Here is a 14,693-nt window from a genome sequence, read left to right on the forward strand (position 1 = left end):
TGTTTGTGGCACAGGACCAGGATGTTGGATGCCCGTGTCCAAGGTGGGACAACAGGTGTAGGTGAGGAGAGGTGATGGGGGGAGGGTTATACTGCCTCCCCTTGGGACACTCTTGTCCCCTGTAATGGGTTGGAAGTTGAATGTTCTTTTTGTGAATATGTTCAGGTTCAGCATTCCATTCATCGCATACTCATGTTAGTTTTGTGTATCCCACTTGCTGTGGATGTAATCCATTAAAGCAGTGAAATCAAAGTTACGTTGTGTTGGATTGTACAGTTGAGAAAGAGCAGACTGAGAACTGAAGTTTGTAATTCTTTACATCTGTTTTTTTCCCCCCACTAATAATCCCTTCCTTCATGCCCCTGTACGTTACAAATATATTTGTTTTTAAAAGATCCACTTGCAATTTAATGTATGATCAAACAATGCTCCATGTGCTGTGTTTTTGTTTGTTTTTTGTGTGCTTTTTTGCTGTTTTCTAGATAATGCCTCCAAAATTCCCAATACATTGTGTATGTCAATTTAAAAGATTCCTTTGCAATCGAATGATTAAAATGTCTCTTGATCATGTAAACAGTGATTTTTCTTATCTCCCAGGTCAACAGATGTGCAGACCTGCCATTGCCAGGACCCCCTCTGGGATTATACTCACGTGTGCTAGAAGATTAAATATGCATATCAAAGATCCTGTAATCTACCTCAGTTTGGAAAACTGAAAAAACAAACAAAAAACACCCATTACGCACATACTAAAGTATGCAGCTTCTGCTAAAAGATTAAATATGCACATTAAAGACCCTGTAATATGTGTCAGAGTCTGGTAACTGACAAAAATAAAACCCCACTATGCAAATTATCACAATCATATTCATCAGCAAGCCCATGTTGGTGAAGACAAAGAAGACTGAGGAACCAACTTTTTGTCAGCTTCAACAGTGTTAGCTTTTTGTGTGGATTTGTTGTATTTGTGAAAACTCTTTCAAAGCCCGAGAGCTATCTTGGTGAAATCCTAAGTATTTAATTTCATTTGTGTTTGTTCATTCTTGTTAAATACTTGTCATCAAAATGCATGGCATATTTTGCTTGCTTTATTCCTATGTTTTGTTTTTTTTAGCAGTAAAAGTATTTTCACATCATTCAAAGTTATGTATCATGCATCATTACCATAATTTTTTTAACTCATTTCATGCAAGCATGCTGCTCTACATGCATGCATACTGAAGTTTTTCTGACCTGCCCGGTCATCAAGTATGCATACCTTCTGGTATCTGAACCCTCTATGAGTGTTTGTGGATGCAGAAAATCAACTGCACATGTTAAAGATCCAGTAACCCATGTCAGAGTTTGGTGGATTATGGAAGCACAGAAATACTCAGCATGCACCTACCATGACAAGAATCAGTAAACTTATGTTGGTTGTGTGGAGAAGAAGATTTATCCAAACATTCAAAAGAGACTGTGTTCTTCAACACAAGTGGCAGATGAAATGGAACTAACAGAGTGAAACCACAGTCTGCTAAACAAGCACAGGTACTGAGACCAACAGGTATGTGGATATGTATTTATGATTGCCTTTGACAACCAAACCAGATTAACTTTATCTCAGTTCCAGAATATTTGTTTTGTTCAGTGCATCATGCTAGCCACACCTCAGCTTTTCTCCCCAATCATTTTTGCCAAAGAGTGATGGGCTTGGGATGGAGGTGGGGTAGGTGGAGTTGGGTTGGAGGGTAAGGGTGTGTGTGTAAGATGCTATTTCTTCAAACTTCAAACACATATTCATGTGGAGAAAAAGACGACTACAATGTCAGAGATCAAAGAAAAGATGGATGTAAGCTTCAACAGATTTTTGTTCAATAACTAACAAATACAAATCCTTCAGAATTTCCCAAAGCCATCAGATGACATACAATTTTAAAAGTTTGAATTTGTAAATTTTTAAAATTTGTTATAAAAAAAGTCCAGAAACAAAACAAAAGGCACCCCCCCCTCCCCCCCCAAAACAAAAAAGAAAGAAAAAAAGCTGAAATTACCAGAAAGCAAACACAACAGCAATTATTTCAAATCTTCCATAGTTTCAATCCACCACTAAATGGAGAATACTGTACCACAAAAATCAATCACAAAACACATCCAGTCTGCATGTACATTGGTTGGAGAGGTAGCCCAGAAACTGACTAGTTTTGTTGAAAAAGGAGAAAGATCTGTTCAGTTTCTCATCTTATTGTTAAATGTGAACTGTCTTGAGGATAATCAATATCTCATGGGTTCTATTCTAAAACTCGATGAACAGTTAGCTTCCTCAAGCATGTACACATACACCCATTCCAATCATGAAAACATTCTTGAAGTTAAATGACTTGTTTCAAAAGCATAACAGCAATTCACTATCAATTTTAAATACTAAAACAAAAGTGTAACAACAAACACACTTTTTCATTTCAAAGGCTACCTACACACATACTCTCTCACATTCACCATATTCATACCCACAAACATTTCCCAATACATCACAAACTCAATGTAGGCATCCAAATGTACACTCAGCACAATCATGAATTCAAATGTCATTTTAATGAACATCTGTACATATTAATCACATAAATGTCTCACACACCCACACTCTTCAAATGATAATTTGCATGTGCTGATAATCCAAATGAATGTCTGATCAATCACACATCCCAATAAACATCTGAACAGTCTACACGCAGACTCACACATCCAAAGTCACACAGGGTTCACAAAGGAATTTGTCAAGAGTTTTCAGACTCTTTCTTCTGTTTTCCATACTGCTTTTCTATCTGGTCCAGCAAGTGATGGATGCGATACTTCATTATTGGCTGTCCTTTGGGAGTTTTCTTGCACATCTTCAAAAACTTGGCTTTCTTCTTTGCTCTGTAATGTTCTAAAGCCGCTTCCTTTTCCCGCTTCTTCTTCAGAATTTCCTGGAACACAGACAGCATTTTCATTCAATCATTGTAATGACATGAAGCATAGTTACAGTTTCTCTAACTCCTGTCCCTTCAAGTCAGCTAAACAAATCCTGCCATGCAACACAATAAGTTCTTTCTTCAGTTTTACCATGTACATATGATGTGCTGCTATCCATTTCCCTGTCCCATAACCATCACTCCTCAAAATACCAGCAAACCTTTTAACTTTTTGACAGTGAACAGTGAAACTTTATTTCCAAAAAAACCCATAGGGGCACATGGATCTAAAAAGACACATACAAGTATACCATTACAGAAAAAATGCAAAGAGCAGTACAGGCGCAAAAAGAAAAAAAAAGAAAAAAAAGAAAAAAGAAGAGAGAGAGAGAGAGAAAAGAAAAGAATCATGCAATCAATTCTTTCATGTTAACATGAATGCCAACAAAACTCTTAAAATAGTTACAATTATAATGAGAATAATTTTCGCTCTTGGTGTTTGATTTATATTTCTAAGTCTATTTTAATTTTACCTAATTATGAGAGCTACCAAACGTCTGCTGAAACATCTGAGAGGTTTACATTTCCAACTCCATTTTAAATTTACCTCATCATGAGAGCTATATCAAAAGCCTGATGAAATAACTGAGAGCATCATATAGCCGAAATGCATCATCTCTTGTTTTAAACTGGAAGTGTATGAGTTCAGTTTAGTGCCGACTGAAAGTGACATCATGTGATTTAACCATGCTGGCACCACGTTCCCATCATAAAGTGCAATAGTCCTTGATTCTGAAAATATACAATGAAACTCAGTGCCGGTCACTGCTCCAAATCAAACACCGAATGAAACACCAGAATAAAAATGTTTTGGAACATGTCACCTGAAAGGCACAATGGACAATGAACAAATTCTAATTCACAATTCTGTGCCAAATTTTATGCATGGCTAGCAAGTCAGGAAGTCATATTAACCTGGGATGTAAAGCTATTTAATTTAAGATCCAATCACATCCAATCACAATCTAGAATTTCAAACAAATTATTTCTGGAGAGGGTGGACTTACCTCATATTTCTGTCGTTTCTTTTCTGCTTTCTTCTGGTGTTCCCACTGTGCTCTGCTGAATCTGGATGCTTCTTTCTTCCTGTCAAACCTGCACAGTATTTGAATTTTTGATTCACGTGCAACAACTGTTCCAGTTCCTTCTGTTGAAAACATTTGCAGAATTTTATCAGCTATCTGGAGAAAAATGTTTTGGCTGACTGTCACACCTGTAAATATATTTTCTAACTTTCATAAACATTAACTGGGCAAAGCTTTAGAAAAAATCAATAATAGAAGAGGCCTGAAGGAGCAAAATATATCGCATTCTCAGTGCTCTCAGTGAGTAACTTAGTCAAAGAGGGATATTGACAAGGGACAGACAGAGTTCAAACCTCAGATCATACTCATTCAGTCATTGTTATGTCAAAATTACAGCCATATATCAAGCAAATAATATGAATGAATTATTAACACAAATGAACAAATACAGGCTAAGAGTACTGAAAATCTATTTTAGCAGGGAAAAAAATCCTGCTTGAAACTGTACAGGCTGCTAAGCGTTATTTTCTGTGGGGCAGAAAAGCCAGCCTGTAACAGATGGTGCACAAATGACTGAATAAATCATGGTAAAATATGTGCATTTAACATTAATATTGTGTCTGGTTGTGTGCACACATAAAGTGGATGATGGTTGGGTATGCTGTGCGTGTATGTATGGTTGCATGCTCACTTAGTCACAGAGATTTGTCAGTTTGTGCATATGCACATTTGTATGGGTAGAAAAGTATCCTTCCATAGTCCATGTGTGCAATATCATACAGTTCATGCAAACAAAAATGTACAGAAACCTGTGTATACATGCCTAAAATTACACATGTTTATGAGAGCATGTGTGAACAGATGGTAATTATGCATTATCAAATTAAACCTACATTATGTGCAGTAAAAAGCTCTATACTAGTAACTTGGACATAGGACTCACAAACACAATGTTCAGTCTCAATTCACAGTGAAACTAGAATGGGAGTTACTTTGCTTGTGAATTATCACATCTCAGATAGCAAAGCCTTACTTTTCTCTGGGAACCGATGTTGAACTGGAACCTTGTGGTGCCGGATCAACAGACTTGGGTTCATCATCAGAATCTGACATTTCTTCATACAACTTCTGCACATCCAGTCCTGCAGGCTGTGGTTTTCTTTTCAGTTTGTTGTAGTCGTGCATTATCTTCTTCTTCCATTTCTCCTTCACTGGTGGAAAAATAAAATCACATGGATAAATATTGTAAAATGATCACAGTCAACATCAGGCGACATGATTTTCATTTAAGCATCTCCCTCATGTCCCATCTCTTCCTCGTCTCATCCCTATATCCACCCTTCTTTCCTCCTGTTTCTCACAATCCACTTCAACACTTTATGCTGTGTAAATTCTTAAATTGCAAGCACATCATTTTCACACCCATGTCCAAGCCTTTCATCTCTTTGGACCACCAGCCACTGCCCAGTCAGACACACTTCTTGGCTTTAGTAATGTTCACTTTGTGAAAATGCCAGTGTTTATGCTTGTTGCCTGTGACAAGTGAGACAATATTTTGACAATGAATTTGGCACTCAACCAACTGAGTCAGCCAAGCACACATTTGACATTTTCTTGATCTTGTACATTGGGGATGATTAAATTTACAGGCACAATAGTGAATAGTCAACAGGCTACAGTGTCAGTCAATGTCAGAACATATTGTATATCTTTCAATCTATCTCAGTATCTGTCTATAATATATATATTTCTGCCCTGTCATCAGCATCGTTTCAGTAACATTACTCTCACTCCATTCATTCTCCCTGTCCCCGGTCCACAGCCACACCCAGGTTCGTCTGTCATAGTCTCAGTGTCAGCAGTCCACAGGGAACCATTTTGTTAGGCCACCAGGACTGCAGGAGGCCACACACCAGAGGGGAACCTGCACTGCTGCTAAGTCACTTTGGTGGTGTTCCAGAGTGCCTGTTTTGATTAACATACTTAGGACACTACCTACTGAGCCCCCTACAAATGACAATAACAGCTAAGTCACAGAGTCAGACTAAGCCCCCTACTGATGACAATAACAGCTAAGTCACAGAGTCAGACTGAGTGAGTGTCTCTCCCAGAGTTAAGACCACCACCATGTCCATCCAACGAGAGTGCCCCATGAATCTGCCAATGCCAAAAACCTTGACAGGACTCACCCCAAGCATGGAAGTGGAATGAGATCTAAAATGAGGTCAGAATCAGAGGACAACCAGCACCACCGAGATACTGCAAGCGCTGCAGTGGGAAACCATGTTAACGCAGGGGGAGGAGGGCAGGAATGCCAAAGCTTTTCAAAATCAGAATGGACTTACAAAAGTAAGGTGCACACACCTATGCCAACAACAGCGAAATCCTTGATGAACCCACGCACAATCCTCTGACAGGATCCCCTGCAGAACGGACATCAAACTGAACGCCTTTCCACAGACAGTGCATGACTGGAACGTCCTGCTCCAGGAGACTAATGCCCCAATCCTTGACATTCGTTCAGGTGTCATTCTGCTGACACACTGTTCCCTGACAGACCCGCATATCCCATAACCCCCACTCTTTTCACTTTTCTTTCTTCTTTTTCAAAACTGTCACCCACTACCAAAATGCCGATCATGGTCAACATTTTTACCCTGGGCATCAGGGTAATAAGAATAATAATCGGAAACACGTGCTCATGAAGCGGTTACTTAGAATGAATTAAAACTGGATTACATCAAACAGTACTCTTGTATATTTTCCTAACCTTCATCTTTCTTCCCCTGACGTTTGTATTGCATCTTTTTCTGTTTTCCTTTGAAGTTCTGATGAGATTTCTGTTGAGATTTATGAGACTGCTTTCGTTGCACGTTTCTGTCCGCCATCTTGTATGTTTGATGTGTATGCGCATGTCATACAGGAAATGTGTAATGATAACATCCGTGGTTCCAGACCGCATGTGAAAATGACGCCAAAGAAACATTTTAGTTCAATCGAATAATAAAAAAATTTACAAGTAGGAGACGACGCGTGTGGACTTATCTGCTGTCGCACATCTGACAGAAAAAGAAAAGAAAGAAAGAAAAAAAAGAAAAAAAGGCAGAGGCCTTTCCAAAGCACTAGTCCACGAGAGCTTATCAAATGCTACATGTATCATCAACGTTTTCTTCTTGTGTGTTGTATTAAATTTTATGGTCATACCCAATCGCACAATTTAAAGAACCTACATTGAATATATCTACATACTTTTTGATGCTGCAGATTCCATCTTTGTTTCACAACACACACACACACACACACACACACACACACACACACACACTTTTTTATGCGTTAAAACAGTTGCGGTTTTTTCATGCAGTTGTTTCCCCCACTATTGCCTTTTGTTCAGTTAATGATTTGCGGTCATCCATGCACACAGTAAAGCTATTCACAACACTTAATTCCCATCTGTCAGTACTAATTAATCGCTGGACACTGTACATAGGTTACGACCCAGTTGAGCTGACCGTACTGGAGACACATTAATTTTGGTCTCCATAAATTGCGGCATCTTTTCAGATCCTTGAACACAAGGTGCAAAGTTAAAATATTTATCAGCAACAATTACTTTTTTGTTGATGATAAATTCTCTCCATTTTTTTTCCTTCAATACTATTCCCATCCATGGGTAGCTCTTAATTGGATGTAATTTTTCCTACCCAGAGATCAGAAACTGTTTCAGTTTCTCAAGGAGGCTTCATTGCTTTGGACAAATCCATATATATGCCATATCAGATTTGATAGGCAGATGCCTGACCAGCAGCATAACCCCAGGCACACTATGATCAGTCCTGTCTCTGTGTACTTATCAGAGTGGAGTTCATTTACAGAATTTTGCCAGAAAACAAAACTTGTGTTGCCATGGGTTCTTTTTTCAGTATGCCAAGTGCATGCTGTATATGGGATGGCAGTTTATTGTCTCACATAAAAGACTAGACAGTTTGATTTTCTAGTCAAACTTGGGAGAAAGAGTGAGACTGGGATTTGTACCAAGATGGACCCTCATGATCACTGTTTTGGTTGATAAACATTACCATTCTGCCACCATTCTCCTTATTTGTCTATTATTTTCTATTTATTTATTTTATTTACTTATTTGTTTTTTTATTTTATTTTATTTTAATTTTATTTATTTATTTTTTTTTTAAAGTTTTTTCTCAAGGCCTGACTAAGCGTGTTGGGTTACGCTGCTGTGGTGTAGTGTATATGGATTTGACCGAACGCAGTGACACCTCCTTGAGCGACTGATACTGATACTGATCTCCTTAGGAACACCACAACATATTTGAAGCTTGATTGGTCTCTTGATCATACACTTGTGAGTGATGGCTCACGACCATTGCTTTGACATCTGATGTCAGCAGAGGATGGAACTCTTGTGTAGCATCACAAATGACCCTCTCTGTCACAGGGTTTTTTCAAAACATTATGAATATGTACATGTGTGAAATATATGTAGGTAACACGTAATGATATCTAAAAAGAATGATATTAATGATGATGGTGTTGTAATGTAACAGCACTTTGTTCATGAGGTGGACATTTAAAAAAAAAACACCCACATCGGAATTATGAATTTTGGAGTGTATTCATAATTATACTTGTCTGGTGAGTCTGTTTCTCCCATGTGTATGCACCTGACCCCATGTAACTGAGCAGAATTTTGACAGCCTTATGACAAAGCCACACATTTCCTGCTGTTGACTGAGATCTATCACTAAAGCAATACATGGACTGCAGATCAAGTATCTCTTGACCTGTTACATTTGGCATGCAAAAATAACAATTGCATATATTGCATTTACAGACACACGCGGTAATCCGTTGATGGTAGCTCTCCTCCCAGTGATTATAACCCAGTCTGCTGACATGTTGGTGTGTTAATTTACAGTCAGTGGGCCAGATTGTAATGATCTCGTATTGTCTTTTAATAAATTAACTGAGGACTTTGGCCAGCCCAAGGATTGCAACAACCCTAAAAATAACTCTGGCACCACTGGTCAAGGAATGCAAATAACCATCCTTTCCATGCCTATAGCATCACTCTCTTTGTCTCTGCCTCTCTGCCCCTGAATTTCTTGCATGCGGTGACCATCCCTGGCACTTCCATCTTGACTCTTTGAGTGAGGATCTCTCTGTACTTTAGCCTAAGTTCAACAGAATAAAGAGCTTAAAAGTCCTGTCAGTGGTCTCTCTGTATGTAATGAACAAAGCTTACAACAAAAAACAACATTGAATTTCAGTTAGAGTGGGCATGGGTGGGTCAGGTGGGGGGTGTCTTGGTTGGTTTCCATGGATGGGCTGTAACCAGTTCGTAGTATGGGTACAGGGTTTGTCTGTCTTTGAAGCATTTCAGGTATGGCAGATTAAAAGTTCTCTAAATACCCTGTTACACAACCAAAGCAAGTGGTGGCCATTCAACCTTTCAAGACTCATTAAGTGTACAGTGTTTGGTTGCCAACTATAGAGAAAGTCTCAAACACATGCAAGAAGTTAGAATCCTCTCAGAAGAAGAAGCCGACTAAAATTTACAAAATGTATTCTGTAATGTTTCTGCTTAATAAATGGTTTAATTTCACTACATGTCATCATCATGCATGCAGTTGGTTTCGATGCTTTCACTTCCTGGGTGTAAGATGCCTGAAATGCAGCACAGGTTTAAACTCATAGAGAGAGAGAGAGAGAGAGAGAGAGAGAGATCAAACTGGTATGTATTAACTGAACGCTGGCCTGATCAGCAAGGATGACAGGATTTGTGTTCTTTCCCATGGCGACAGACATGCAAAGCAGTCCACACAAAACAAGCAGTTTCAGACTTTCTTTTATTCTTTGAACTGTTTTCAACACCTTTCCTTTGTATAAAAATATGTACAACTGATGAATATAAATTTATTGTGTGTATCTATTAATATGAATTTAAAAAAAAATATACAAGGTTGGTGTAAACAAATGAAATAATCAAATGGAATATGACATACATAGAATCATTAATAAACAAATCTCTAAAAACAGTGTAAACAAGGAGCTCTGTGCCACCTGCTTCTTGGACTAATCAGTCTGTGAAAACAGTTTCACTTTATGCTGTAACTTTACTCACATGAGTTGTTTCCAGTTTTCCTTTCCTTGAAAAACGTGACTGATGAACGCAAATATTTTGCCTACATTCAAAAACCAAATGAAAGTGTAGGTATGAACAGATGTGGCAGATTGTGAGGATAGAAACATATCGAAGATGTAAGAACAGAACCAAGATTATACTCAGTCATGTGTATCATGATCTTACTCTTTTTTGTTTTGCTGTGTTCGTTATTACCCTCGTATTACAACTGATCATTTGAATCAATATGTGAGTTATTCCATTGTACTTTTTTCTTCTTCTTGTTGTCCATTCAGTAAAACATTAAAACACAATATAATGACAAACAACTCCACCAATAGATTATGTCTCCGATGTTTCAACACAATACTGTCAGCGGCCATCAGTGATTTGTTCATCAGGACAAATGAGTTCTGGAGATATGCAACTGTCCATGCCAGGTCATGTCTTTGATCAAAGACTGAACTATCACACAGACTGGCAAATATGCCACATGTCATGTGAGGTATGCCAATGTTCCAAACTCACATGCACGTAAATGAAACAGATCAGTCATAATAAAGTTTGAGATAGGCCAGTTTCCTCTGGAATTTCTTCTCTTCCTTGGTACTGTACAACTGCAAGAAAAAAAAGAGAGAAAAAAAACAAAGAAAAAAGAAAAAAAAAAGGGTTATTAGAAGCACATCTAAGCTGACAATGAAAATCACAATGTGAAATATGGTGATTGTTTTCGAGTGTCTGTGTTCATTTATTCATGCATGGTTAGATATAAACAGACCTTGATCTTCATCATGCCTTACATATTTCTACCAAGTGATTTACTTACGTGCATGCATATATATATGCACACAACTGAACACAGTCTCACTTCATATCCTCCTTCATGTGTGTCAGAAATATGTGCAGCCATGAACACATCAGATACATAATCATATTCCATCATATGTGTATGTATATATTATGATTTACTTTATGAAAACAACTAGTCAAGCAAACATTGTCAAAAGGTTCCAGCTCTGAGCACACCTCAAAATGCATTGAAATGAAACAGTGGAGTTCTACATTCAAGTTGGTGAAATTTCCTGTGTCTGTCAACACAAGGCTGTCATGAGCATGGCACACACATGCACATATGCGTGTGCACACACACACACACATGCTTACATGCAGACGTACACACACAATCACACACACTTGTGCATACATCCGCATACACACACACACACACTGCTAACATACACACAGACAGACAGTCAGACAGACAGGCGGACGACGGGCACAATAGCCGAGTGGTTAAAGCATTAGACTTTCAATCTGAGGGTCCAGGGTTTGAATCTCGGTGACGGCACCTGTTGGGTAAAGGGTGGAGATTTTTCCGATATCCCAGGTCAATATATATGCAGACCTGCTAGTGCCTGAACTCCCTTCATGTGTATATGCAAGCAGAAGATCAAATACGCACGTTAAAGATCCTGTAATCCATGTCAGTGTTCGGTGGGTTATGGAAACAACAACATACCCAGCATGCACCCCCTTGTAAGCGGAGTATGGCTGCCCACATGGCGGGGCAAAAACTGTTGTACACGTAAAAGCTCACTTGTGTACATCTGAGTGAACGTGGGAGTTGCATCCCACGAATGAAGAAGAAGACAGGCAGACAGATACACACACACACACACACACACACACACACACTGCAGGAAGACACACAGACACACACACACACACACACACACACACACACTGCAGGAAGACACACAGACACAGACACACACACACACACACACTGCAGGAAGACACACACACACACACACACACACACACACACACACACACACACACTGCTCACATACGCACATACACACAGACAGACAGACAGGTGGCTAGACAGACACAAACACACAGAGAGCAGAAATACAGACACAGACACATACACACACGTAACATGTCAACAAACATGTCCTTAATGGCACCTTGTCTGTGTTCTGCTGGATGGTACTTTTGATGGAGATGGGGGGCATCATGACTGGAGCACCTCCGAAGGCCTGGTGCCACTGAACCTGCCGATTCCTGGGAACCTCATGCTCGTATGTGCCAGCCCTAAAAGCAGAAGAATATCATCTTGTCATCTTGAAAATAATAATTGGCAGATTCCAAGGATTGTGATGGTCATACATGCCAGCTCTTAAAAAAAAAAAAAAAAAAAATTATCTTAGAATAAAGAAAAAAGAACTGGCAATACTACATGCCAGTTGACATGTATTAAACATCTGTATTTGTCTAGTGTAGGGCTATATCTGTTTTTATTTTTTAGGGCTATTGCTTTTAAAATCAATTAACAGTCTGGTACTACTGTTGCTCTTACCGTTAATTTGTATCTTGCCTATTGCTTTTAGAATTAATTGATAGTCTGATATTACTGTTGCTCTTACTGTTAATTTGTATCTTGCCTATTGCTTTTAGAATTAATTGATAGTCTGACATTACTGTTGCTCTTACTGTTAATTTGTATCCTGCCTATTGCTTTTAGAATTAATTGATAGTCTGATATTACTGTTGCTCTTAGTGTTAATTTGTATCCTGCCTATTGCTTTAGAATTAATTGATAGTCTGATATTACTGTTGCTCTTACTGTTAATTTGTATCTTGCCTATTGCTTTTAGAATTAATCGATAGTCTGATATTACTGTTGCTCTTACTGTTAATTTGTATCTTGCCTATTGCTTTTAGAATTAATTGACAGTCTGATATTACTGTTGCTCTTACTGTTAATTTTGTATCTTGTTTTCTTTGCTTTGACAAGTGACAACAAACTCACCCGGGTGAAACCTGAAAGATATCTCTCCGTCGAACAGGAAAACGGTCACTGCCAACTTCAAATGGTTTGTTGGATGTCTTAAAGGTCTTGGGGTCAGTATGGTGTCTCTGGTATTGGGTGGGACCTGGGGTCTGGAACTGTGGGTTGCATGCATGCACGCACACACACACACACACGCACAGACACACACACATGCACACACACACACACACACACACACACACACACACACACACACACACACACACACACACCTCTCTTTATGACAGAAGATAAAAGTAAGTATACAAATAACACAAGGAAAGTTTATAATATGCTTTAAAAAAAAATGACAAGGTGGCTGGAGAGATTTGATAATTGATACACCATCCTTGAAATACTTGAATGAATGAGTTAGTCAGAACAGCTGGGAATATGTGGCCTTCACTACGATACAAAGCCACAAAGCCATGTGCATCTAGGGAATAACACAGACCCCCCCCGCCCCCCCACATGAGCAAACACTCTACTCCAAAAGTCACATGTATGGACAAAAAGTGTCCAGCCCATCAAGGAAGAAAGCAAGCCGTCAGTTAGAATCACGTGCTCCAAAGGTTATCATGAACTGCAGGAGTGACCACTAACTGGCCCAACAACGTATAATCCCTCCGTTTGACCATTCACCCATCTATATCCTGATGACTATTACCTGACCTTTAGGCCAAACACTCGGCATATATCACAGATTGACATAAGTTTACATTTGGGCCAACAGCAAAGTGAGAGCTGTATTATCAATGGTTTCTCCAGTCAATGGGAAACCGTATACGGCTTAGTCTTTTGTGAAGGACTATGACTCTCAAACTAGGAGGCAAAATTGCTCTGGCTCTTAGTGCTGCAGCCTTGTGGGCTACTTGGCCTTTGGGAACCATCCCAACGCCGACTGTCCTAAAACACTCTTGGCCGAGAGAGTGGGGATGTACTTGGGCAAGACACTCTCCACTATAATCAAATTCTAGCCCAAATAGTCTGAACAGCAATTGCCTCCTCTGCTGTTCTGATGGTCATAGTTGGACACGACTGACTATCATATATATATATATATATATATATTACCTGACCCAGCAAACAGCCAGGCAGCCATCATCCAATCAGTCCACATCACCTGCTGTGGGGAACGAGCACACTCTCATTCACTACCTTCACTCACATACTTACACACCGACACACACAAATGAGTAAATCAAATTATGCACGCGCGCGCACACACACACACACACACACACACACTAGTGATGGCCTAGAGGTAATGCCTTGGAAGCGAGAGAATCTGAGCGGACTGGTTCGAATCACGGCTCAGCCAACGATATTTTCTCCCCCTCCACTATAGACTTTGAATGGTGGCCTGGACGCTAGTCATTCAGATGAGACGATAAACCGAGGTCCCGTATGCAGCATGCACTTAGCGCATGTAAAAGAACCCACGGCAACAAAAGGGTTGTTCCTGGCAAAATTCTGTAGAAAAATCCACTTTGATAGGAAAAACAAATAAAATTGCACGCAGGAAAAAATACCAAAAAATGGGTGGTGCTGTAGTGTGGCGATGCGCTCTCCCTGGAGAGAGCAGCCTGAATTTCATGCAGAGAAATCTGTTGTGATTAAAAAGAAATACAAATACACACACACACACACACACACACACACACACACACACACACAAATACACACACACACAC

At 39.3% G+C, this 14,693-nt stretch overlaps 2 protein-coding genes across 2 annotated transcripts; both read right to left on the reverse strand.

Moving 5' to 3' along the window:
* Positions 1 to 2,554: 2,554 nt before the first annotated feature.
* Positions 2,555 to 6,905, reverse strand: LOC143286403 (uncharacterized). The gene is made up of 4 exons (XM_076593960.1): positions 6,789 to 6,905; positions 5,052 to 5,229; positions 4,001 to 4,088; positions 2,555 to 2,948 (listed from the first exon to the last, which is right to left on the reverse strand). The coding sequence occupies exons 1-4, from the start codon at positions 6,820 to 6,822 to the stop codon at positions 2,757 to 2,759; spliced, it is 492 nt and encodes a 163-aa protein (XP_076450075.1). The 5' UTR covers positions 6,823 to 6,905; the 3' UTR covers positions 2,555 to 2,756.
* Positions 6,906 to 9,868: 2,963 nt separating this feature from the next.
* Positions 9,869 to 14,101, reverse strand: LOC143286642 (ciliary microtubule-associated protein 3-like). The gene is made up of 5 exons (XM_076594280.1): positions 14,074 to 14,101; positions 13,667 to 13,671; positions 12,979 to 13,115; positions 12,134 to 12,260; positions 9,869 to 10,777 (listed from the first exon to the last, which is right to left on the reverse strand). The coding sequence occupies exons 1-5, from the start codon at positions 14,099 to 14,101 to the stop codon at positions 10,709 to 10,711; spliced, it is 366 nt and encodes a 121-aa protein (XP_076450395.1). The 3' UTR covers positions 9,869 to 10,708.
* Positions 14,102 to 14,693: the final 592 nt, after the last annotated feature.

Source organism: Babylonia areolata, chromosome 10 (assembly GCF_041734735.1).
Source record: "Babylonia areolata isolate BAREFJ2019XMU chromosome 10, ASM4173473v1, whole genome shotgun sequence".
NCBI lineage: Eukaryota > Metazoa > Mollusca > Gastropoda > Neogastropoda > Buccinidae > Babylonia > Babylonia areolata.